Source organism: Echinococcus granulosus, assembly GCF_000524195.1.
Source record: "Echinococcus granulosus chromosome Unknown EG_S00090, whole genome shotgun sequence".
Lineage (NCBI taxonomy): Eukaryota > Metazoa > Platyhelminthes > Cestoda > Cyclophyllidea > Taeniidae > Echinococcus > Echinococcus granulosus.
In genome coordinates, this window is record NW_020170470.1 from 202,523 (window position 1) to 228,844 (window position 26,322).

Genomic DNA, 26,322 nt, shown 5'->3' on the forward strand with positions numbered 1-26,322 from the left:
ACTAGATTGGGCGTTTGTCACATGTGCACGTGGCTTTAGCAATTGTGCGCGAATAACTTTCTTTTCTCCAGCTGTAAGCTGCACTTTAGAATTCTCCTAAATGTGCACCTATTTTTTATTCTGAAAATTTTACGCCATTACTAAGGTCGAAATTTTATTGGTTTCTACTAGAAAACATACTGAGTTCCGCCGATTTACGTTGGATTGTGATTGTTTCTGGCTCTGTCCTGCTGCATGTGTACATCAATAAAATGGAACAAATAAGCTGTTATTGTACGCCAGATCAGCCTGGCTGCAACCCGATTACAAGGAAGATTTTATGCAAATCTGGCCAACAGCATTGTCTTCTGAGTCTAAAACAACTTGATGATCATTCTAATCGGACACATTTGCAAGGCTGCTGGTACTGGCGCAGCGTAAGAACAGTTTAATTCTGTTATTTTTAGAATAACGATTTTGTTTTTGAGTCAAACGTATGTTATGTTGTTTCCAACAAGAAGGGATACGTTACTTGTTGTTGCAAGGGTGATTCGTGCAATGTACCTCACATCCCTATAAAGCAAATCGTAATTGATCAAGGTGTGCATACTTCACGGATATTGTTTTCGATGTGCAAATTTAGGATATAGGGATTTGGCATTTACATTATTTCTGCTCTGGTAATGAAGATTTCCCTCGTTATTGTGTTGTTTCTCGTCAATTTCCTTACAGGTGACCCTACCCACTCCGGTCCATTCAACCGTTCTCTAGGAAACCACATCTCTACCACTAAGATAGGTGTCTTGGCATCGTTCTCCAGTAATCCAACCCTCTTCTACGCGGTCGCATTGCCTCTTCTTCTTTTGGTTCTCTTGATTTTCATCTTCATTTTCCTTTTGTGTCGTCGATGTAAGACTTCTGCTCATCCGCTTGGAAGTTCCGCCATTGGAGGCAGCTCCAAGTTTAGTACTGACAAGCACAAATCCTTATTTTGTCGAAATCCCTTTCCCACATCCTTGAAGTTCTGTTTTTCGACGAGCAGGTCTAAAGACGACGAACACCAATTTTGTGCTTCTGGGAATATTGTGTGCCGTTCATGCCCGTTGAACGGAGCCCCTTGTGTTTTTTGTGGCAAAGGCTTTCTAACCCAGGTAGATGGCTCCTCATCCATGCCACAGTTGGTTCGTCCAGTCCTTGGAGGCGGTTGGCTCGCAGAGGGTGAAATTGAAGAGGTACTTCTCTAAGTAATCATTTACTCATTTGTTCAACACTTTATGTTATTGATGGTAAAATGGCATGCATTATTTCTTCTACAATTATGTGGTTTTTTTTTACCGACATACGCAACTGTTTTAGCTTTTCCATTCTATTCTTATTTCCGTGGTCGTACATCTTATTTCAAGCTTATTATTATTGCCTGCCTCTTTATCGTTAGTTTTATACCATTTTATTATTTTAGCTTTCGAGGATATGCACAAAGGTGAAAAGATGTTCTCGTGGTCGTTTTGGTGAAGTATGGCTGGGTCGAATGACTGAAGTCGTATCCGGTCTGCCTACCTCTCGTGAAGTAGCCATCAAGGTATTTCCTGAGGCGGAAAAAAAAAGCTGGGAAACCGAATTGGAATTATACCGGCTTCCGCGTTTGAAACACCCCAACATTCTACATTACATTGGTATCGACAAAGTGCGTAATTCTGTATATTTGGTTACTTTTTAAGCACTTGTTTACGTTGTTAGCTTTTGCCACATTTCCCATTACTGCCTCTTATTCACCTGTCACAAATTCACTTGGTATTTTTATTTACGATTACAATCATTGACTGTTTGGCCAATGATACCCTCGTTGGCTTTATGTTTGCCAAACTTTTTCCTATTTCTGGCTCCACTTTGCCATTATCGACCTTTTTTCTTAGAGCACTACACGGGACATTTTACAACACAAGTCTATCACTATGTACTATTCATAGGCGAAAGTGAATTTAACTCAGCCATTGTAAGCCTAAATCAGAACACTGATTTTCTGTAGTCCTAATTTGTCGTCAATTCGATCTGTGATCCCTGCTTATTTTTGTGGTGGAATTTTCCTGTTGTGAACGTTACTCTGACTTAGTGGTGTTTTTAATCACGAATTTATGAGGGCACCGCCTTTGCTTCACAACTACTTTTAGATACTCGTAGCTGCTAGAATCGCAAGGCTTAAAAGTATAAATCGCTTTCCTTGCAAGTGTTTTAAGGTGAACCCTTTCTGTAGGACGCTCTCATGGTTGCATTTCCCCATTATGCGTGTGCGTGCACATCCGTGATGATAAACAGTATGGCGCTAGTGGTGGTAACCATGATTGTAAACCAGTGATCCTCTGATGCAATGGAGATAGAGAGGCGGAGCGCGTTCGTTTACACGCTCTCCACTGACATCAACTTGTTTGCGTGCCTATCCGCATTCGTTTGCGATCCTGACAGGGAGCAGATGCTGATTGCATCCCAGGTTTTAGTGTAATGCAGTTTTATTAGCCAATCGGGATTAAGGTTGAAATTAGTGGCTTCGATTCTGTGGTTTATTACCACGATAATTCCCTTTATTTCACTTTTCAGCACCCCATTACCATCAACATACTTGTGTCTCCTCTGGCCAGTCTTAGACTTATTGCTCTCGACACCGTAATTGTCCTTAAGTATTTAAATCTAAATATTATAAGTTATTATTTCACGTAATATTCACAATTGTATCCACAAAAGCGCAGTTTTTGAATACCCACTTTTCAGTGATTCGTCAAGGTGTTACTTTTGACGTGCTTTCAGTGGAAGCTCTACAGCGGAATTTTTTATTATCGGGATTCGAAGTCGAATATTCTTCGCGATGTTGTAACTCGGTTTCGGGGGAAACAATCTGAAGCATATTTTTTATCAATATGACTTTTCTCCTGCAACGAATGCCACAGTGTACTGATGGGCGTCATTTTGTGGCCACCTGATATTGGTTGTTTCTCATTCCGAGGTTAAGCTTTAAAACATTTACCGCTACTTTTGTGGTTTCTGAGAATTTTAAGGCTTGATGAAGTAAATCAAAGTCATTCTCTAGAATTACCTTTATTCTGGCATTTACGTGGTATGCCTTTGACTGGGACGTATAAAAATCGCCCTGGATAAAACTGTTCATCTAAGTGAAATAGTTCCAGTCCGAAACGATTGTATAATCATGGGACTCCTTTCTGTGCTACGTCTGGATGCCGTCAATATAATTCATGTCACTGTCCCTTGCCCCTATCTAGGTTACCAGGGTTTCGTCGGAGGAAGGAGAAAATGATCAAAACAGCGGTGTTGGCGAAGGTGGTACAGTAGCTGAATACTGGCTTGTGACGGACTATCTCGCCTTCGGCTCTGTGTTTGATTATATCCACAGCAGGGAGCTTTCCTGGGGTCAGATGCTGTGGATAGCTATGGGAATGGCTCGTGGACTCAGTTACTTGCACACAGAACTTCCTCGCACCGTCTCTCAGTACCCCAAACCGAGCATAGCACACAGGGACTTTAAATCTCGCAACGTCCTTCTCAAACCCGACCTCACTCCGTGCATCAGCGATCTAGGGCTGGCTACTCGACTTGAAACTGGCCGTGGCTTTGGCGACGCCCACCTACAGGTAATCACTTTGTAGTTACGCTCTGATTACTTAATTGTGGCCAAAAGTGGCATACTAACTTTCCTGACTCTTATAGCAGCATTACACAATTTATTGTGTTTACGGAAACGAACAGGTATTCACTCAAAAAAGTGGGTTCTTATTTAGTTCATGTTATTTATTAATTTCCTTATTTTCGTCATCTGATTCCTATGATGTCATTTTCAGGTATCGTTCACGTAACAAAGCCTAGTTTCCCAAATCGTGACATCAACAAACAACTAATGTAATTTTAGCCAGACTACCTAATCTGTGTGAGAGATATTGAGAAAGTATTCCACCTACCTTGTAAGTATAGTTTGAATCGAATATATGCGTTTGGCTGTCAAATGGTCTCAGTATTTGCGCCAAATTTCCTAGTACTCTCAGTCTTTGGCTCCAACGTTGTGGTGTTGTGCGTGGGCTGCCTCCACCCTCTCTCTGCCTGACTGGCGCATACTTTTGAGTCTATGCCTTGCCATCATAGCCTAGTTTCCTTGCCAAGTGCCTCTTTTATTCATGTTTGTCTCGTTAGTAACAGCCGGTCTGTCTCGAGTCCAGTAATCTGTATTTATAGCACTCCTTCATGGGGCATTTGGTCAATATTTCCACTTTCCATCATGCATTCTCTTTCAGCAAGTTTTTTTTTTCATGGTTTGGAATTGGTCTTTTATTCCTACTGAAGTTAAGATGATCGGAAATTTGACTCACCACTTCTTCTTACCTACCTCAATCAAATCCATAACTTGTAGCCGGCCTTAGTTTGAGCTTACAACTTTAGTTAGGTTTCCCATATCTCCTACCTCGTCTCCGCGGTTGTTTGCGTCATGCAGAGGCTTTGGTGATTAGGGCCATCCACGCGGGCTTTGTTTCCTCACCTAATTTACCCACATCATGTTCAGCACACGCGCTGGGGCGTGTTTGCACTTGCACACGCGGAGGGGTCAGCTCTTACCCAGCACGCGCGTATGGGCTTGCTGATTGATTTATATGTTACCGCTACCGGGTTCAAGGCCATCGCTGTCCTGTGTTGGAGCGTGAACGATATCACTTTTGCGCATAACAACCAGGACAGCGACCAGACCACTCCAATTGGTGTAACCGATCCTGCTTTCAGTGCACTCGGTAGTGGAATGCTCCCCTTCGTCAGGTGTTTTGTTCTGCCAAAATGATGTTAAATGAACTGGTCTCGTGATAAAACTACTACATTGCTGAAAGCCATGGTTACATCGTCTGCAAATCATTGCTATTTATACCGCTTCGTTTAGAGTTCCGTAACAAAAGTGCGAAAATAGTATGAAAGCAATTTGCTTTAAGGCAACTTTTTGAATTCCCAACTAATTATGGTCAGTTATCTTGTCTCTGCCGTGATTTCTCCTTTTCTTAGCTGTATTTGCGACTAGATATCAAAGAAGATTTTGCTATGTATTCCCACGGGTCCCTGCTTTTATTGGATGGTACCACTATGGCGTCAAATTTTAGAAATTCCCCAAGTCCAACTTGCTTTCTAACAGTAAACTCATAAGGGTTTGATTTTCTTGCCATTATTTAAGTCAAACACACAGGAATAGCCAAAGGTGTGAAGCCTGGAATCGATTTTACTTTATTTTAAGTACTTCAAGTCTCACAATTCATATCTACTGACGTGATCACTCACTCGTCAGTAATATGAAGTCCTCTCTGTACAAGTAGTCACTGCTTTGTTGCATTATGCTTAGTCTTCTGCTTTGTGTTTCTCTGTTGGCACTGCTTACCTAGTAATCTGGTTATTTCAAAGCCTCTGACTTGCACTATATGATCACGTGTTCTACATTGTCGTTTTCTGTGAAAAAAAAACAATATTTGCCTGCAAAGAAAGGTTCACAGGATCTGAGAGGTACGCCAAACTTACTCACTAGAAATGCGATAACTATATCATATTTGCCATTCACACATCACGGCTTAAAACTTAGGAGTGAACACTTATCGTACATGTAGCTGAGTTGATCATAGAATATTTCAGCGTTAGCAGAGGTTTTAAGCTACTGAAGCATCGTCTCAGCTGACAATTGTTCTATTTTGTTTATCCAAAGGTTGGTACGGCGCGCTACATGGCTCCAGAGGTGTTGGACGGGGCGATACAGTTCACAAGAGACGCCTTTCTTCGAATTGACGTTTACGCACTGGGTTTGGTGATTTGGGAGTTGATGACACGAGCTCATGGGCCTGGTGACACTCCGCCTGACGAGAACGCTCCTCCGCGCCTACCGCCCTACATGGCTCCCTTTGAGGCCGAGGTGGGACCAATCCCCACCATGGACAAACTGCAACACTATGTTGCAAAACTCAAGAATCGCCCTCGGGCCTGCTCGTGGTGGGAAAATGATCAGGTGAGTGAGTGCCACCGACAAAAAACTCCGCCATACTCTAATCGTTAGTATTCGCGCGAAGCACACCCAACTCCTTCTTCTGGCCTTTGGGTGGTTCAACCTCAAAACCGCCTATCCCTTTTGTGGTTCAAATTCTCTACTTGTGCTCGGCATGTGTTTTGGTTTTTCTTGAGATGCGCGACGCCCTTGCGTTCACCGATGTCTCGGAGTTTTGCCATGGGTTTTAGTGCTCACCTAAGCGCAATGTTTGAATGGTGTGAAATGGTGCCTAGTCAAAGTCGCGTTTGGCTGTTCTCGGCTGTGGACAGTTTTGTCTGTTGATTCACTGATAATTCAATTTGTGTTGTGCCTGAATTTAATTTGGAAAATTTAATTCCTGAAAGCGAACTAGACAACCTGTTGGTTCTTGTGCTTCTGTGTTTGAAACACAGAATCAATGACATCATTGTTTTTAGCCTAGCACGTTGGAAGTCTAGTCATCCCCATTTGTAATGTCATCAATGTTTATCCATTACGGCAATTGGTTGCATTGTTTTTTTTCTGGTTTGCACTATGTTCAACTTTTTCATTACATATACACTTAAGAGCCCGGTCATGTCACATTCGGTAAGTTTTTTATCCCAGCCACTCGCACGAATCTATGTGCGTATGTTGGCAGCATAACCGATGCGTTGTAAATTTGTCGTCTCTGGGATACCCTTTGACAAACGGACAGTTGTCCTCAATTGAGAGTCTAGTGCGTACTGTCTGCACGCCGCGTCGCATCACGCACGTGTACAAAAGGGGTTGTGGTATCTCACTGCCTGTGTTGCCGGCGCATATGCTGAAGGCGGTAACACACTCCCGCATATGTGAATCGCGTTTGTGTGTATGCATGAGAGCCCAGTTGTTGGGCCAAAGAACTCGTGCCAACACTGCAGATGGCTTTGTCTAGGTCGGTGTTTTCATGTGCGTGTCTATGTCTGCGCCGGCCGTTCACTTTTCGTTCCATTTTTCGCTATTTCTTCCACGAGTTCCCCTATTGTAGACTTCTTTATTCTTTAGGCTCGCGCAAAACCTATGTCTCCTAGTAATGCTGGAATTTGTGGATTTTTCGATATTGTTTATTTTAGACCGTCCCCTGCAAACTAACCATTTCCACACAAATCCCCTGTTCAGTCGTTGGTTAAACTAAGTTCGACATCAGCATAGACCACTAACAACATAGCTTGACACCAGGTATGCTCACGTCCAAATCGAGCAAAATATAGTTTTCTTGCCTTTGTCACTGCTCATTTATTTAATTAGAACAGACTAATTACTATTCTCTATTACATACAGGCTTTCATGCAGCTGTGGGAGACTGTACAGGACAGTTGGGACCACGACGCCGAAGCACGTATCACGGCCGGTTGCATCGCAGGGAGAATTCAGAATCTCAGTCAAAGGTATCCTCCTTTGCGCGACGATCCCGCTAGTCTGATGCCTTTCCTTGCCCCAACGTCATCGATCAATACCTCCGCATCCTCGTCACTGGAGGTCATCGAAGTAACTCCCGTTGCTTCCGAACCAAATCCCGATGCTGTGCCCCTCCTCGCCCCCTCATCCACTTCTTATCCCGACCCTAGTGCCGCCGCCACTGTTGGTCCTGCCACCCCGGCCGAGGTGTAGCAGCGGTAGCTACACCGGCTGTGCGCATCTCTGTGCATTTAAAACTGCGTTTCTCCTTGCAGTTCGTTCCATCTTCTCCCTCCTTTTGTACAGCCCCTTCCCCAGGGACATGAGATCACCACTTTACCACCCATTATCATTGAACAAACCCACACTTGGTGGTCGCCGTTAATACATGCGAGTTGCAGGAGAAATAAGCTAGGTTCATTTTTACTAATTGTGTGTCTGTGAGGGTTGATATGATGTGATTTTTCCCTCGTCTTACCAAGGTTAGTCTCGCAGTATTTCTAGACGCTTGCCCCTTTTGAGATGCACGTTTTGTTGCTTTGTTAAATAAAACCTTTTAACTCCAACCTAGCATAAAAGTAAAAAAAGTGGAGGTTTTTTTGGGTACCCTTCTGTACAGTGGCGACGACAAAGTATGCAATTTTTGGCTGCGATGTTTGCTGAAGTGTGAAAAGTGCTTTATAGCTATGCTCCATAGGCATGATCAGCTAGGAAGCTTGTAAGTTGGCTGCGCTGATTTTGCGCGATCAGGCGAGGGGTAATTTGGGGGGTGGATGGAGGCCTGCCCTAAATATTGGTTTTCTGGGTGCTGCATCTTTGGTTCGTGTCTCTCTAGTTGATCCATCCGTGCGGTTTCATATTTTAGCCTTTTCGTTGGCATGTGGCAGTTGCATCACATCCTTCCTTATATCGGTCACTGATGCCAGTGCTTGTTTCAATAGCTGTACTTATGCTCTCTAATCGTTATTTAATTCTTGTGTATGGACGTTGCATTGAGTTGAAAAAGTTGTAATTAAAGATTTGGATGGTTTTGATGGCCTAAAGCGCTCCTATGGCCTTAAAATCTTGACCCCAAAGGTGGTTCTTTTCACTGAGTGATGCTTCATCTGAATGGGAGACTTTATCCGCCTACAAATGCATGTGTGCTCTCTTAAAATAATTAATTTGATATCTAGATTTTTTATTTATCGCGTGGATAGCATATGGCCTCTACTGCTTCACCAGCTCTGGCCTAAACTGTCATTTGAAGCGATACTACTCTCACAGCTACCTTAATTTTCTATTTACTGATGTCTCCCTGGGTCTGCGCAACTGTTTCTCGTACTGTGTGTATTTGTTACGACGGTGCTGGGTTATCCCATTATTTGTTGGTGAAATTCGACTGCACGACTCAGCGTTAAAAGTACCTTTTGCAATAGCTCGCGGTTTTTCTCCCTTGTCGTCATCTTGCGGGTATGTGGTCGCTCGTGGCAGGTCGAGTTCTTTACGTAAGCGCTTCACCATTTTCCGGCATGCATCAAGTCATCTTGAATGCTTGACAGTTTATTGCAACATTTTCCTTCAATTCTGCGAATTTTGTTTGGAAAGTAAAAAGCACTAAACGGAACGGTTCAGTTTTCACTTTCCTGTCTTCGGAGAAAGTATTTTGTGGCACATTGTCTGCGTCGTTCTCACCTACCTTCAGTGAAGGTTTTGGAGTTAGAAGTCAGAACTCCTCTGTGGTGACGACTTTTCCCTAATCTACTATCAATATTTTATTTGTTCTCTCCTTCCTCGGCGTGTGCTTACGCGTTTAAATCTCACTGTTTTGGGCGCCTCGTGGCACTAAGTTGCGTTCGCCGATATGCGAGGTGCGCTTGCGCCCTTGCCATGGCATGCGTGTTCAGCCTTGGCTTTCACCCTAACTACTGTTGAGTTTCAAGCGCTTATTCACAGGGTGTTCCCAAGCTCTCCCTGGTCCGTATATCTCAGCAGTGTCTAAAGCATTCAACATTACATGAAATTCGATTGTTTGAGCAGTAGACTGAATGTAGCCGTGAGCTTTCTCATAAATGTGGACACAGAGACGTCACAGTTACTTATTCGTTCGTAAGACAACCTTCACATATGGTGGAATGCATTTGTTGTTGGTTGCTGTGAGTTCATTTCTTTCCAATTAAATCCGCATGTACATTGTTTAATTGAGCATGCTCATTTCATACCGCCTGTTTTGTCAGAATCTCGTTATCCCTAACCTGAATTTTCATAGTTTGCAATAAAATAGACGTTAATTCTAGTTTGAAGTGTAATTAGATCGTTTCATTTTACTATGGGGACTTCAGTGCCTAAATGTTGCATCCGCTTAGAACCGTCAGCAGTGGTAGATCTCCTTTGCTGAGTATGCCATTTTTCAAAGCTAACATGCCTACTCAAAGGAGATGGAATTTCGGTCTCATTTCACTTACACTGATTTGAGGGCGCTACTGGTTATCATTCATTCAAGCAGTATCAAGTGGCAGCACGGAAAAACCCTATCGTAAGGGGTTGAATTCATGCTTATTTGTGCTTGTGCATCCCCATGTCACTTGAAAGATTGCTACCACGATCCACCTTTATTTCGCTGTTAAACGAGTTTCTGCCTTTCTTGATTACTTGTTTTCCAGGTTCACCCTAGAAATTTACTCTGATGAGGTCGTTTTGTGATCTTCCCGTAATGTAACACAAAGCTTATGCAATTACCCCCCGTCTTAAAATAAATTTTTCTATGAAATTCATGACCTGCTTCATTTTGCACGCTTGTGACACCGATACCTGCTCCATTACCAATGATGGTTTTTGTTTATTACAGAGCGAAAACACGACTACAGTGGAGGATACGAAAGAAGACGGAGAGAGGATGGGGGCAAGGCTGGAAGAGCGTGAAGTCACCGTGGGCTCCCTGCGTAGCGAGGCTCTGCGGCGTAAGGAACGTCTCATTAATCTACGCAAGCAGGCACAAAAAGTGGACCTATCCGGCACCGGTCTAACGCTCAATGCGGAGGGAGAACTACCCAAGCCCATATTTCGTAACTACAAGCCCATTTCTGAGGAGCTGAAACCCGGTCAGCTACCCGAGGGCGCAATGATTGATCGTAAGTTTCACCATCTTTTAAACACCATTTGTGAATAAAATAAATCCACGTAGGTTGTTGAAATCGCACATATAAATTTGGACATTTAGAGTTAACTTTTGTTCTTTATTAAAATAAAAATTTTGAAACAATAGAAGCCAAATTCTATTTCAAAGACGCCCTTTAACTTTTCGCCAAAAGTGTCTTCCTCCCCCCTTTTATCGCATAATTTTCTTCCATCCCATCACGGCACGATTAAGGTTTCGACATATTTCTGATTGCAAGCGTGTTGATGCTCCAATTTCTCACCTTTCCAGTTGAACTGCGGTTTAACTGCGGCTGTGAATGGTTAACTGCACTGTTGATTTTACGTGCTCTAATGCTCATATTTTAACGGCTAAAACTTTTATCCTCTTCTGGAGTGCTCTAAGATCAACTCATTAACAGAATAACTCAATTTTGGGTTTGGATGTGTGTCAAAGCATGATAGCTTAGGTAAGGTTCTCCATCTCACGTCGCTAATTTTTGGCATAGCACTAAATTTGCTGGTTTATTTGGAGATCAATCGGCATGGGTAAATATTGCTGTTGGGAAGCCTCAAACGACTTATTTCACCCAAAGTTATTGCAATCAAACTCAATTAGATCCGAGGGTTCTTGCTGGCGCTTCGTTTATGTGCATAATTCGTTCCCCAGCGGTGCTAACCGAAATCCTGTCATGGACTTTGAATGGATTGGGTGTCTGTGTTCGGATTCACATAGTTTCCAACTGTTTACACCTCCCTACGGTTGATCAGTGGTCAAAATTTATTGCGGAAAGGAGTACCTCGGTGCTACATTTGTTTACAATTAATTGCATCGTACTGCCTAAGGCAATGTTTGACTTACGTTTTCTTCGTTTAATGCAATTTCGTTCCTGAAGGTTAGGAATGTCAAACCTTCTTAAAGCGATGTTTCTCCTACCTATTTTTCATGCTTTGTAGGATATCTTCGACATCCCTTTTCCTGACAACTTCAGTTGAGTTAGTCAGTTCGTGTGCGTTCTGTTTACCACGAGCTACTGAAGTATGGGTGAAAGTAATTGTTCATTCTACCTTGTTTTCGGAATTTTCATGCATAAACCAGTACGCACCGCCAAAACGGCGATACAGTTTATAAAAATTCAATCACCAGTAAAAGTGGTGTTCGAGTGGCTCATTTTCGCTAAAACATAAGGAGAATCATCTCTTTTACGTTTTGAATTTCCACAAATTATTATGCTTTGTCTTGTGTCACTCGAATGAAATGACACCTAAAAGTAGTCGTGTTTTGGGAAGACCTACACTGCCATTGATTCATACTGTCCGTGACGCAGTTAATTCTGTATAACCTTGAAATCGTGTAAACAACTTTCTAAACCTAACAGCTTTGCCATTTGTTTGACCTAATCAAATCAAGCGAAGATCTCTGAGCTGAGCGTTATGCCTTCGTGCATCTATCTCCACTTTTCGCGTTTTCATTCTGCATTGAACCTAAGAATACGTAAATTTCATAGCTCCCCTTTCTCCTGTCATCTTATGCACTCAATATGTCGGCATAATTAGTGGCATGGATGGCACTTTTTGAGGTGTTGTTAATAGGCAACACCAGTAGTATCTCATCGAAAAACCGAATTTTTGGCTCACGACATTAATCATGGGGACAATACGACTTCCGGGGCCTGGTGGGCGATGCGTGTTTCAATTCTGAAATGGACATTCTATGGTACTTGACCACTTGATCGCCTGTCAAATCTCGAATATACCTTTCATTCATTGTCAAAATGCCCTAATTACAGAACTGTCAGATCATGTCAATGTTGTTTTCCATTCGAGGGTCAGGTGCTTTTGCTCTCCAGCGGCTGACACTTGTACATATTTTAGTTGACGCATACGTCGCGGAACAGCTGGAGGCGGCAAAGGCGCAATCCGTTGTCGATGAAGTGGTATGTTGGGTGTACATATGTATCATTTTTTTATTTTAGTCATTATTTATCTCTTTTGCATTTGGCGTCGTAGAAACCCCAGTCTTGATTTGCGTCCTTTCAATAAACCGAACTTGATGCATCTTCCATTTTTCACCTGTCAATATTTGTAAGGGAAGAAGCCTTAATTTTCCTTTTTTATGGCAGAACCCCGCTTTGGGTAGATACCAATCTCCCCCCATTAAATTTTACGTGCATGCAAAACTTTGCTCGTCGATTTTTAAGCGCCTATGAGGTAGTGTGCCCCTGTCGCACCCAAACGCAGGCAGATGTTTGGCGTACTCCAAAAGCTATTCTTATTTCAATCTCGCTTTCGCTCCCTTCTTCTAAAAAATTGTCACTATCCCCACAGCAATCGTCATTTTTTTTTGTTTTGTGAGCAAAGAATTATGATCAATTCTTCGACCAAGGCAGGCTGCTCCTGATCAGCTGCATCCGTGTCTTACACTGTCATGCCTTTCAAATGCGATTGTGAGGTGCAACCATATCTGTTCTTGGGTGGCATTCCGATTCGATCTCATCTACCAACTTAGCCCCATATTTTTGCGCCAGACTGAATCACCCGATTCTTCCTATGTGTAAATGGCTATTGAATCAAATGTCTTCATGGGCGACCTCAATTGATTGCTCAATTGTCTTCACTTTTTTTGCACCCTAATCTTTCCATTTATTTTTGGTGGCATAGGATGAATTTCTTTGAAATTGCTGCCGCTGGCTTTTTCTATTCTTAGTATTTATCACTTTACGAATGAAATATGGAACCAAAAGTATGAAATCCCACCAAATAACCATTTTCTGCAGATTAATGGGATGATAGCAAAACAACCTACTTCTTCGTTTTCCTGGTAGAATTTGTTCAATTTGGCCCCTCGAAAACCCGATTGGGACTTAAAACGTGGCGTGGAGAAGAAGCTGAAGAAGCTTGAACGAAGGACACAGCGAGTAATTGCCGAACTAATTCGTAAGTGCTGTGAAAATTTTTGATCTTTTAAGGCGTAAACTCAATCTATTTAGTAATGTTCCCACCTCACTTGCCTTTACTAATTTAATGTTGCTGGAAAACTTACGGACGGATTTATTGCGTGGATGTGTGTACATTCGTGTGTTATTGCCTCTGGAAAGTAATACATTTGCGAGAGACCTCAAAATATATCCCTTGACCTAGGTCGTAAGACCTCTGACGTCCTGATTACCAGTGCTGGATGCACCGGTGTGCAATCTATAGTGTGCATTTAAGGACAGATTAGACAGTTGTATCAAGTACTACACGTTGGAACTACCTTCAATAGTAATTTGAGCTCGCTTCTAGCCGCCCACATCGTATTACGCTTGCCTCTCTCTTTTTTCGACGGTAAATTGGTGGCAGTACTTGACGTTCATTTCCTTAAATGATTATAAGGGACTTGCTGCGCCACTGTTATTACTCTTACCTCCGTTGTCCTGTAAGATTAGCTTCTCCACCCAACTACGCACAACCAATACAATGAATACAGTTCCCCACCTGGATCGTTTTGCCAATCGATTCCGTGCTCTACTCGCGTTGTGTTCAAGCCATTGAAACCAAATTATTGCTCTGAGCCATAACATCTCACAAGTAAAAGGATACCTAATGTGTGCTTTTGCAGAACTTTTTATTTCATAGGCAATACTTTTTAGTGACACTCGAAGTGGTGGGTTAAATGCTGCGGATTGTTCATAGCTAATTGATTCTAAATGTATTGCTGTACCTTTGGGTCTCCACTTTGCATCCACATCACATTCATCATTCGTTGATCCACCCTCAAACACTAGCGTGTCTAGTAGATTTTGGGTCCTGAAAGTGTTTCAGTGCTTGGCCTATATCACTACCATTTGGGTTCCGACTTTTCAACAAAACTTTATCTTGTAGATTGGATTTCATTAATGAAGACCATGAATCGAGATGGATGTCTGGTACATATTCCCGTTAATCACTAAATTGGCTGTTTTTTGTGGGGAATTTGATAGTGAATACGCACTCACACCGCGTCCTCTGGTCGCGATGGCTAGGAATTGTCACTTTGTTGGGTGATTGCTATTTCCTACATAAGTTACCTTTCGCTGACGTCAGCCCAGAAAGTGTCACGTCTTGCCTATAAGTGCGTGTGTGTGTGTGTGTGTCTGCACAGATGCGGCCTCTTTCACTTCGTCCCACTCCCTACTGCACATCACATCCAGCCAACCCGCTTGCCCGTCCGTACGCCATCCAAGTAGGCAGCGTCGTTGACGACGTCCAGTTCCCTCTGCATACCAACGCATCACTATCAAATGTCCTTCAACAGAGATGTAAACAAGTCAGTGTACACACGTAGTCATGGTGAGGAGACATGGGACACAGTCATGTACACCGCTGTTAAAAACTTCACTGAATTTGTCATGCAGCTGTCCTGCACCAGCAACAAATTGTATCGCTGAAGTCCTGTATCTGGTCCGTTTGGTTACTTTTTTAACAAAGTGGGGCCAGGTTATGACGAAGCGATTTGGATTTTGCGAGATGATTACTCGCTGTGTATATCTCGGCTCTATTGATTGTGGTTATGGTCATTATTAAACTTCAGAGTTTTCCCCATTCACCGTTAACAGTATTATTAGAAAGCATTTCACCAGTTATGCTGTTTTGGTAATACGAAGGCAAGTAATAAATACGTAAGGCTTGTTGTGTTTTGTAAGCTTACCCTCTCAAGGGGTCTAGATTACATGGATTTTTTGTGGCCCCACATTCAAGGTGCAAAAGGGGAGCGAATGTCCTGTTACGGAAAACAAGTTCACTATACCACTCGAGGGTATTTCGTTTTTTCCGGGTATACTTGAGGGATCTCCAATGATGGGAACACAATTATTCACTCATATTTGCAAATTACATACAGAAAAGTAAGATCTGTATCTCCATATTTAGGCGAGCGGCTGAGGGCATCAGAAAACTCTTCTGCCATTGTTGGAGATCCGTCGGAGCTCTAGGATTGCCCCCTTCGTGCAACCTATAAACGTGTTCTGATGTTTTGCACTATCCCATGTTTTGGTAACTACATTTTAAAAAGCATCATGAATCAGTGAATTAGCGGAATAGGAAGCAGACATTTCTCTTCGTACCTACTATTGGGAATCTAGCGATCATTGTTCATGGTTTTTGATAGCCAATTAAACTTTGCATTAGTTGTTTGACAGTTGCGGCAGAATTCTATTTCATAGTGGCGTACCGTTACCTTAGCCAGCAGACGGTATGCTGTTAACGCCACTGAGATTTAAAATATACTGAGGTTCTCTTGACCTACGGGAAAAAATGCATTTACCGTTTCTTATTCTGAGGTGCATTTTGTACCTCTTAGGTTTACACACTGCGATGAAATATCGTCACTGTGTGGAAGCAAGAAGGAATTTTGCTAGGGCGTATCATTATGTCATGGGAATGCACGTTCTACTTATCAATTCAGCTAATCGGTGAAGGCCAGCAGAGGTGATATGTGGCCTTGGATGTATTTGTGCATCTGTTTTGCTTATGGTTTCTGCTGGGCGTTAGGGGTGGGCAGCATTAGGCCTTGATTTGGTTCTCCATCAGTTTGTAGTGCTCATGACCGCAGGGATCGACAGCCTGTAAAAGTGAAATGGTAAGGATTGTCACAAGGAAATGTATTCAGTGTCTCGCCTATTTACTTCTACTCCGTTATACGACTACTTGCGACCACCAGGCCTTTGGTTGTTTTAGACGAGATTACACAAATTAACGATCTTCGGGGAAAGTGATGGGCTAGTTTTTTGAAATACACAATTGAGTGGGGATGTAAGAGTAGCAGCTGACCGTTTCCAGATGTCCTCGGTTTTGGTTCCTATCAAAGTGCGCCTCAGCATGTTTACGCCACAAGCGGTGCTGTCGTAGGTCATTTCATTTAAACTTGGATGAAATTACGAACTCATCCGACACGTGCAGTTTCTTACCTCAAAGGTGTATCCGTCGGGGCTAACTTTGTTCCTGCTTAGGTAAGCTGCAGGGCAGTGACACTCCACCGATTTGGGTGTGTATTCAATCCTGTAGTTAGTTTGGCCATCAAATGGGCCACTACGCAGGGGTTCCGCTGCGGGCTTGAGCAATTCGACTTTGCACGCAAGCTTCGGCCCGAAGTCCGCCTACGGAGAATCGTCGACATGATCATAACAAGTTGAGCTACTTATACTAGCGAAAGTATGTGAATAATGTAACTTTCACCTTATTCGTAGAAAGCGTTTCCATCGGCACATCGGGCGGACAGTAGGGGTGTGCTGGTTTGACAACTCGTTTGCGCACATTCCAGTGTTTGAATTCAGTACAATAGACTGTGGTTCCATCAAAGGGCCCCGGGCACTTCGGACATTCGAGCAGCATCATTGGTTCCGGTTTGCACAATGGCAGCTGAAAATCCAATCGACCATTAGCAGTCGTTTTTACTACAGCTCACAATCTATTTCATGACTTTTATCGAAGTAATTCCGTTAAACCGATTTAGTCTAGTGCACAAAGCCAGATTGGATTGATTCGTTGGCACCGTAAATAGTTCTTTTAATGAAACATACAACAGGATAATCGTTTTGATAGGTTGTCCCCTTTTCCATGGGTTCCTCGGGCTTCTTGTATTCTTCACGTGGGTGTCTGTAGGGTGGACACAGTGCATGGGGTGTATAGTCCACACGATGAGTTGTACTCTGGCTCATTGGATCCGTGCTACTGGGCAGGCTCTCCAATGGCTTGAACGGTTGTTGAAGGCCTGAACATACACGAAATCCTCAGGAGAATGCCATCAGATGATACGTCAAGTACATATCACCACTATTGGTGAGCCCAAACTAAACTGCCCTTTACAAAAAATTGCCCACACAAAGTGGCCTTGCATGCAGGCAGTTGAGATTTGAGCTTTTAAAATACTTTGAAGGGTAGTATGTGATAGAATTAACGGTGCTAAGATGTCTTCACGCCAGCAGAAGGCATTTAGTACATTAAGACTAAGTTGTATTTTGTAAGTTGAAATTGAAACACCCCCCTCTTCGGTCAAATTCTTGGGATACGGAGGTACGAGGAAAATTTTTGACAGTAAAAATAGTGCAAGATTGAAATTGTTTTCAGCAGGAAATAAATGAAATTATTGTCTTTAGGAAAACATAAATTTAATGCACCTAGTTCCAAGTTATCTATCATTAACGCAATGCAATCAAGAGTAGGTGCTTTATCGTTTGGAAGTGGATACCACAATGAAAAATAAGCCAAGACGCAAATAAGCACAATGGTGATTTCTAAGAATTACTGAAAAAAGCTAAAGATGAAAGCTCACAAAATTTCTTTGGTGTGTAGTCGGATTGGAACGTGGTGAGGCCATTGAAAGGAACTTGCGATTTGAAGGGAAGCTCCTTTTCCTTCGGTGAACGAGGTTGCAGTGGGTGTGGCACGTAGTCCGAGCGGTAATTCGTCACCGTATTGAGAGGCGAATCCGGCACGGCAAGTTCCGATTTGGGCTTGAAATTGGACCGTCTAGCTTCGCACTTGGGGACGTAGTCGGTGCGATAGGTCGGTAGACCCTCGAATGGCGCATCTGGTGGCTTATAGGGCTTTCCTCTGCAACGCTCCAGAGGTGGCAAATTCCATGGTCTATAGTCGCCTAGGTACATAGAGGCGCCCACAGTTATCCTGCCTTGCTTTTCTTTTATACTCTCCATTTTTATTCGTTTGCTTGAACGTTATTCCTAGTAAAGCGAGACTATGCAAAAGCAAATGATCACGGTCCAAACAATTGTACATATAATTATATTGGCTGAGTGAATCACTCAAGATAATGCTAATTTATAAGGGTGAGATGAGATTTAAGCATCTCTGGAAGAAGGTTGCACTTGAGAGCTACCCTCATTTGACTTCCAAAATGCTTCCCAAACAGTAAGTAAACGTTCAAAGGATTATTTAGTGAACCCATATTCCGTTGAAATAACTCAATCAAGTCAAGTAATTTCAGCTGGCAATAAGTCAATGAAGGAATTATGCAACAAAGATGCCAAGAAAGAGATGTTTAGGAAGTGCTTACTCCGATACGTAGGACTGCCATCGAAATTTCCGGGGCACGAGCACACGGGGAGGGGAAGACAGGGTTCAGTGGGACAGGCTTTTTTGGGGGTGTAGTCGAGGCGGTAGTTAGTTGTGCTGTCGAGAGGTGCTAAGGTCGGCTTGTAGCCCTCTTTCTCGTGGCGCCACGGCAGGCATAATGGTTGTGGCTTATAGTCAGTGCGGTGGGTGGTCTGGTCTGACAAGGGCTCGTCGAAACAAGGGAACCCTGTCTCGGGTACGAACGCCTTCCGCAGATCAAAGCAATGCGGCCGGTAGTTCGCACTATACTCCGACATTACACATGGCCCCCAGGTCACCCGTTGTTTCACCTGGTGAGGGCACTGGTGACGCCTCATAGCATAAAAGGCAAATTTTAATTCACGCACCAATTAGTCAACATCATCATTTGGCAAAACTCAAATTATAGTCTGTTTTTCTATTTTAGTAGGCTACGTAGTGTGAAGGCTGAAAAGTGATGAAAATTTACGACGCAAGAGTTGGTAAATAGAAAATGAGCGGTACTCAAACCTTAAAAAAACTATTTCGTGTAAATTTGACCCTCTGCGCATCTAAATAAGAAGTTGCTGGAATGTGTTTGCATTTGCAAATAAACATTTTTTCGAATGAAAAGTGCATTAACCAATTTGGCTGACAACACCACAGAGATGGATCTTCCCTGCGTAGTAGCAGAATTTCTAAGAGCTAAGAAGAGGTCGCATTTTGTAAATGGCAAGTTAATACTTCCCCCAAATACTAATACATATGAATCGGTAACGAAACATAAGCATGTGGCTTGATTTAGAACCATATGCATTAATTTAATCACTTTGACATGGGGAACTGGATTAAATCAGTGTGTACTATTAAGGTGATAAGCTCTATAAGATAAAGTCTACAACAAGTAGTAAAAGGACGCAAAAATGCATGGAATCTCTTAAGAATTATATAATACCAAATCCACTTTTAGCTGGCAATTATTTGTCAATTACGAGGCACTTATCACCTAAGAAATAAAGTCACTTTCATTGTATCATATTATAATAACAAATAAAACTCAAGTAAAACCACTGAAAGCCATTACTTGCATTTCCAATAAAACATTAAAAGAGCAAAAATATTTTATATATTTAACCCAACGAACGCTGAAAGGTTGATGACAACAAATCTTTTTGCACATTTGCACCAAAACTTTGGAACTTTGTGCCTATATGGGAAGAAATAGGGGATCTCTACCCTCAAGGAACGCAAACAAAGATATGCATTTCCAAGGAAAATGTTCCAAAACATCCGACGGAAAAAGCTATTGATTTATTACATAATAGAAGAAGAAGATGAAAACCACTTTAGCTAAAGATGAACTTCAGTAAAGCATTGAAAAATTTAATTAAAGATCGTTACATCAAAAAACCAGAAACTATCTTCAGAGACTAAATTTACACATTACTAAAAGCATCACTCTACTTTAACTAAATAATTATCAACTATGGCAAATATTTTTATTATGTGGTGGCTGAACTCTGACGTGCATATTAATAAAGGACCATAATAGCAGACAACCCCAAAATTGGTCCTAACCGAATAAACAACTGCAATGTCTTAATTGGATTTCACCAGCTACACTAAAATATTATTTGTTGCTGACCAATTAGAAATGTAACAGGGGTAAAATTGGGCCAGAAAATAAAAATACGACTGTCCGAAGATGGATTATTAGATGTAACCAAAAAAATAAGCAACGTTATATTTAAAAAGAAACAAAACCTTATCAATAAATAGAGATGCACAGATATATCACAAAAAGGGATTCATTTCCATACAAAAATGGCCACTATGATGCGCACTATTGTGATTTATTGCGTAGAGCATTAAACCAAAAAACAGCACTGCAAAAAAAATAACAAGCAAAGTTTTAAGCAAAGAACAAAAAAGGACATTCAGTTCAATGACTTAAGGAGCTTTCAAAAGTATTTCTACAAAAGTGGTTGTTTGAAAAATTCAGAAGTATACATTTCGTAAAACTGCCCAAAAAATGTAAGTAGCAAATATAAGACATAAAGAGCAAGTACAAGTGATAGCCAGCCATCTACGATCAAATGAATTAAAAAGGCAAAAACGGCATTAGGAGTTAATAATAACGCCTGGACTAGAAGGAACCTCTCCAGTATTAGTTATCTGATTAGGAAAATTGACCTTACCCGCAAGTGCAAACTTCACAAATGCAAGGCTTCTTCATATATGGCTTGTCAGAATGTGTTAATTTGCACGGATTGTTAGCCCGGCCCATCGCCCACGATAATGACTTAAAAAATTTTCGTATAATGCGGATCACTGAATAACATGCCAGCTGGTCCACATAAACGCACAAGAAAAAACTGCATAAAACACCTAATCTGCAAAAACTCTTTTGCAAAACATTTGTGCCTTAGTTTTTAGGCTCTAAAAAAGCTTAGAAAAAAGAACGAAGTGGGTTAAACGCAGTATTTAATAGACAAAATGTCGACTTCCTTTCAGTAAAGGCCTCTGAAAAAACTGCATGCCACCTTAAACTAAGTTGCAATTTTGCGTGCACATTAGGCATAAATTGGACTAACAAACGGTTACATGTAAACTTAGCTAGTCTCTATGGCGGCACTTGTAACTAATCCAATTCTAGCCTAAACAAAGAAATAATTCACATTTTTAAAAACTATCTCTAGGTTTTTTTCTTTACTCTGGCTGATTATATACATTTGGTGCTTATTTTGATCCATGCCTCACTCATATGGGAAATGTTACTTTGTCCTGAACTTAACACACGTTTACCAACTAGCAACTGGCCATTTGGTATGGAAAACTGCCTAAGCTTATGCAAGAAATTGCTTTCGGTTAAAACTATTGTGAATTTTATTTGATAATTCAACCACGTGTATTGTCATTTGGCTTACATGCTTGTCTTCCGCAACTAGCCCTAAAGCATATTGCACGGGTTCTGTTTTATGATGTCTTTTGGTGCTACTAGGAAATTGCTTTCGAACTCCCCAAAACTGCTACAGTTTCGTCGTAGCTTTAACTTGCCCGAATACCAAAGCAAAATTCTGATGAATGAGTACGATCTTGCTGTGCAGGATTTTCGCATAGCATCGTCTGTTGAAGAAGCGGAGCGCATAGTTGCGTCGTTTAAAGTATGTTGATGTTTACGTAACTTTATTGTAAATGTAGCCGAACTTGTATGTTCTCAAGGCTCAAGTTCAAGCTGGAGGTAGGAAGTTGGGACATTTCGCTACTGGCGGCGGCAGTGGTATCCAATTTACCAATGATCCGCAAGAAGTCCCAATCATTGTTTCTAAAATGATAGGAAATCGTTTGGTAACGAAGCAAACAACCGCTGATGGCGTAGTTGTGAATACCGTATGTTTTTATCCCATTCTTCCTCCTCTTTTCCAATATCTTCATGCGTCTGATTTTAAGCAGGTCATGATCGCTGATGCTGTCAACTTGAAGAAAGAACGATATCTAGCGATTCTTTTAGATCGTGAAGCTTGTTGTCCTGTTGTCGTTACTTCTGTTGAGGGTGGTGTTAATATTGAAGATGTTGCGCGCACTAATCCTGATACAATAAATAGGGAATTTATTGATTTGCAAGAAGGAATGACTGGTATAGCCTTCATTGATTACTGACACTTTATGCTATTGTTATAGATAAAAAAGCCGGGGCCATTTCATGTTCCCTTGGTTTTCCTCCTGGCTTCACACAGCACAAGTTCATGTGCTCTCAGCTGAAGAATCTGTATAATTTATTCGTGGATCTCGATTGTCTTCAGGTATGTTAATTAATTAACTGGTAGTACGACCTAGTGATTATGTTTGGGCTTGGATGCTGGGTGTCATATTTTCACAACCATAAAACTGTGCATGGAATTGAGCTCATTATGATACCCATGTGCTTTGCTTGCCCCTTTGTACGATGTGAGCAGGTTGAGATCAATCCACTTGGAGAGAAAGAGGATGGTTCCCTGGTTAACATGGATGCGAAATTTTCGTTTGATAACAATGCGGTGTATCGTCAGCCGCGAGTGGCGGCACTAGCGGCGCAATCGCGCAAACTGGACTTGGAGGCGGCGGGAGAGCACTCGTTACTGGCGCTGGAGACCAGTGCGGAGGCTCATGGCCTCAACTACATCGGCCTACCCGACGGCACCATCGGATGCATGGTGAACGGCGCTGGACTCGCTATGGCCACTCTTGATCTCCTCTCTCTACACCGTGGCAGGGCCGCTAACTTTCTCGATCTCGGTGGCAAAGCTTCACAGGCTGACGTGGAGTTTGCTCTGCAGACACTTGCCTGTATGTCTACTCTCCCCCTGCCTTCGTTTATTTCGATTTTCGTGGCGCCTACGTATTTGATAGAGTTAGTGTCAAAAAATAGATAATGAAATTTTGAATTTATTCTAATTCCCCACCAAATTATTTCTAGTTAAGTCTTTCTCTGTGGCGTTTTCCATTCCTAATAAATTTGGCCTTATAATTGTGTATCAGACAAGAGGTACTGCAATTAATTCAAGTATGTGTGAAGCAATTTGGACGACAGGGATTTGAAAGGCGAATAAATCGTGAAAACAGTTTGTTCATGGATAATCTGGCGTTGTCTCTAATTTTTAACGGCAGTGGTTAGTCATTAAACATCTGGTAAATATGGTGGGTAACAGGCGAACTTTTCAGGTTCGTCTAAATGTCGTAGTTGCAAACGTTTCGGTGCACATTTTGATGTGATTGTCCTGCAAGAGGATCTCCCATTTATTCAATCACTTGTTTTTAACTTGTTGGTCAACGTTCGTGAATGGTAAACGTTCTCATCTGCTTTGGCTTTCTCTCACATTGAAAGATGAAGAGCTGTGCTATGGCAGCAAAAATGTTTTAGGCTGCACCAATTCACCGCTACTACTGCCTCCAAATCATCTCCATTCATATTTTCCGGTAAGTCTAAAGTGCAGCTACTTTCGTAGAATGGAGGGTCTTAAATCTTATTTATGTGAGATACGCATAACCATTACCGGATTTTGTATAAATAATAAAAATATTGCCTACAAGGATGACGGTTTGCATGATGTACATCAAGACGTTGGTTGCTGGTAGTGATCCTGAATAGCTGTATTTTTCAATTAGTAAGGATGCTCAACTTTATGCCGCAGATGTTTCTCAAACAGTTCATGAGGAAATTTGTAACTTTATAACTGATGTGTTAATGGATCGAGTTTAACCTACTACGGTATATTTGTCTGAATTAAATCCAATCATTGGCGTCTTCTGATAGTGTGAGACCCTTGGTCCCCATGCTCTGTCAAGTGTAAGGTACAAAAATGCTCGTGTCTCACAAAAACAGAGCCACTTCGGATACGTGTAAGCAGCTATTTCGGATCTCATCGTGGATGTAGTTGTGTACAATCCATGCTGTGAATTTGTCGCCCGATAATTGCTAATGCTTATGTCTATTTTTTTTTATCTGGCCTTAAAGCTGACGACCGAGTGAAGTGCATTTTGATTAACATCTTCGGAGGCATCGTGAACTGCCGGATGGTGGCGGAGGGTATAGTGGCGGCTTGCCGCCGGCAAAAGCCGCGGGTGCCCCTCGTGGTACGCCTGGAGGGCACAAACTCAACGGAGGGGCGCGATGTGCTGCGCGCCCCCGGGCTCGATATCCACATCGCTAAAGACATGGAAGAGGCCGCCAGTATGGCCTGTGGGCTCACGGAGTAGGCCTCTCCAGTGAGCAGTCAGCACTAGCTTTTTCACCGCTATTCGATCACTGCTTGTATAAAACGCTTTCCGGCCCACTTTTTTTACAAACAATTACGAATGCGCCTTATCTCGCTTTTATACGGTATAAAACGCATTGGAGGGAGGTAATTCTGTTAATCCGGATTATGGGAAACCGACGGCGTGTGATGCCAACTCAAAGGAGGGTCGCAACTATGCGCTTTCCTGGTAAATCGCCGCTAAAACCAATTTCCGCTTTGACGAAAGTAGTAATTAATGACATGATTTATTGGGACGTAGAGAAGTATTAAACAGAGCTGTTGTATTTTGATACAAAGATGAAATACTCTCACAAGTCAACATACAGCTACGAGACAGGAGCACTTGGATTAAGGAGAGCATCCAAGCCAATGGGTCTACAGATGAGACCTGTGAGGGATCTCATCTAGTATGTGGCACGTCGAGTAAGTTGTTCAGGAAGTCAATTAAAAGCGAAGCATTGCCTCTGTAGAAGGGGATGAGGCCAACGCTTTCGGGTGTGGTTGAGGGACCGAATAGGACTTTTGGTTCGCATTCCCGCCAGAATGTAGCCTGCTAAAATGAAGAGGGCATTACGAAGGCAATGTGCTCAATGTAGCAGGTCGGTGCACACTTTCAAATTTTGTGGAGTATGGGCATTCCTCCCATACGTATTTCCATCCGCATAATAAGTGTTGCTAAAAAATCCAGATGTCAGTAAATAGCCACGAGAGATGTCACGAGGCAACACGCTAGTGCATAATCAAAAAGTGCCCGCAAAACCTACTTGACATTCCAAGAACAGATTTTGTTTCCCAGTGGAGATAAATTCGTAGAGGTCTTTCACTCGCGAAACAAATGCGTGTTTGCCCTCATACAAAGTGGAAGCAAGCTCCTCTTGGTGGTTATTCATCAAGTCTTCATTTATAACGACAATAAGTTTGCGCCCACCAGGAGGTGAAAGTGCTTCCATACAGGTACCCGCTCCACCATGACTAATTACCAAAGACGATTCGGAAAAAATGGAATTCAATTCCACCCGATAACGAAAGGCGACAACTTCCAATAAGCTCTCTGACAATGATGGCTCGACGGTACCACTCCCATATTGTATAAAGACTTTTCGGTATCCCAAGTTTAAAAGTGCTAGATGAAACCGCCTCGCATTTATTTCTTGAATCAGTTTATCAAAAGAGGTGGTGCCCACGGTTATAAAAACGGCCATACTTGTTAATCACTCTCAAAGCGCTTTCCGCGAAGGCGAGTCCGTTTGTCAAGCTAGGGAAATAGAGTGCAAGGAGTACTTACAATTTCGGCTCGACAGCGATCAAAATTGTGCCTAGCAATCGTGCACTCTCTTGGAAAATTCTCTTCCTTCAAGCAATCGCGTGGAATTTTCCTTAGCTGTGATTAATATAAGGAAGGCACCAAAACCACCTTTTGACAACAGTCACTCTTGAGTAAGCAAAGGAGGAGCTCGACCTTTTGATCCTCACAAATGCCCCTGTATTTGCTATCAAACATGTACCGAGGCAAGAATGCGCACGGGACTGAATAGCTAGTGACCAATAAAGTGGAAGAAGCTGTTTCTATATCAGCTTTGACTCTAAGATGACGACTTCAAACAAGATGATTAAAAAAATTAAATAAGCAAATTAAATGTAGAACTGGGCCGAGATCTGCCCAAGTGAATGAAGTGACGAGATTATCGAGGTTGCATAAGCCATAACTTTGGGCTTCCATGGACGTTATTGTCAGTCGATTGCTCAAATCAACATAGCAGCTTCCATCCGCAACAACCCTATCAAGGTCTCATTCATGATAAATCATACTAAAAACTTTAAAAAGTTGAACAGGCATTACTGCTCCGTGAAGAGGAAGCGCATCTCAAGCTCCTTTAAACAATAATAATAATTTGTGGAATAAAAGTTGCTCATCCTAAAAGGATGTAGAATCGGGTGTAA

The 26,322-nt window shown here is 42.2% G+C and overlaps 4 protein-coding genes across 4 annotated transcripts in view; 2 read left to right on the forward strand and 2 right to left on the reverse strand. All coding sequences in view use genetic code 11, as the record gives it.

Annotated features, from left to right (window-relative positions):
• Positions 1–15,507, forward strand: part of EGR_07914 (Activin receptor type-2A) — a gene marked incomplete at both ends in the record, with an annotated part of 15,813 nt that extends 306 nt beyond the window's left edge. The window contains 13 exons of the mRNA XM_024497163.1: positions 172–416; positions 447–579; positions 712–940; positions 1,022–1,211; positions 1,439–1,663; positions 3,249–3,617; positions 4,538–4,732; positions 5,708–6,004; positions 7,325–7,648; positions 10,269–10,551; positions 12,431–12,492; positions 13,381–13,492; positions 15,446–15,507. Coding sequence (XP_024348433.1) covers positions 172–416; positions 447–579; positions 712–940; positions 1,022–1,211; positions 1,439–1,663; positions 3,249–3,617; positions 4,538–4,732; positions 5,708–6,004; positions 7,325–7,648; positions 10,269–10,551; positions 12,431–12,492; positions 13,381–13,492; positions 15,446–15,507 — 2,726 coding nt within the window. The remainder of the gene's footprint in view (positions 1–171; positions 417–446; positions 580–711; positions 941–1,021; positions 1,212–1,438; positions 1,664–3,248; positions 3,618–4,537; positions 4,733–5,707; positions 6,005–7,324; positions 7,649–10,268; positions 10,552–12,430; positions 12,493–13,380; positions 13,493–15,445) is intronic.
• Positions 15,508–16,078: 571 nt separating this feature from the next.
• Positions 16,079–20,891, reverse strand: EGR_07915 (hypothetical protein; the record flags this gene model as incomplete). Its single annotated transcript, XM_024497164.1, has 7 exons — positions 16,079–16,138; positions 16,483–16,671; positions 16,751–16,933; positions 17,095–17,285; positions 17,847–18,170; positions 18,588–18,958; positions 20,803–20,891. 7 exons carry the CDS (start codon positions 20,889–20,891, stop codon positions 16,079–16,081), a joined length of 1,407 nt encoding a protein of 468 aa, XP_024348434.1.
• A 694-nt stretch (positions 20,892–21,585) lies between these two features.
• EGR_07916 (Succinyl-CoA ligase [GDP-forming] subunit beta) lies at positions 21,586–24,340 on the forward strand (the record flags this gene model as incomplete). Its single annotated transcript, XM_024497165.1, has 5 exons — positions 21,586–21,768; positions 21,806–22,241; positions 22,286–22,407; positions 22,561–22,930; positions 24,099–24,340. 5 exons carry the CDS (start codon positions 21,586–21,588, stop codon positions 24,338–24,340), a joined length of 1,353 nt encoding a protein of 450 aa, XP_024348435.1.
• Positions 24,341–24,781: 441 nt separating this feature from the next.
• Positions 24,782–25,583, reverse strand: EGR_07917 (UDP-N-acetylglucosamine transferase subunit ALG13; the record flags this gene model as incomplete). Its single annotated transcript, XM_024497166.1, has 2 exons — positions 24,782–24,934; positions 25,146–25,583. 2 exons carry the CDS (start codon positions 25,581–25,583, stop codon positions 24,782–24,784), a joined length of 591 nt encoding a protein of 196 aa, XP_024348436.1.
• Positions 25,584–26,322: the final 739 nt, after the last annotated feature.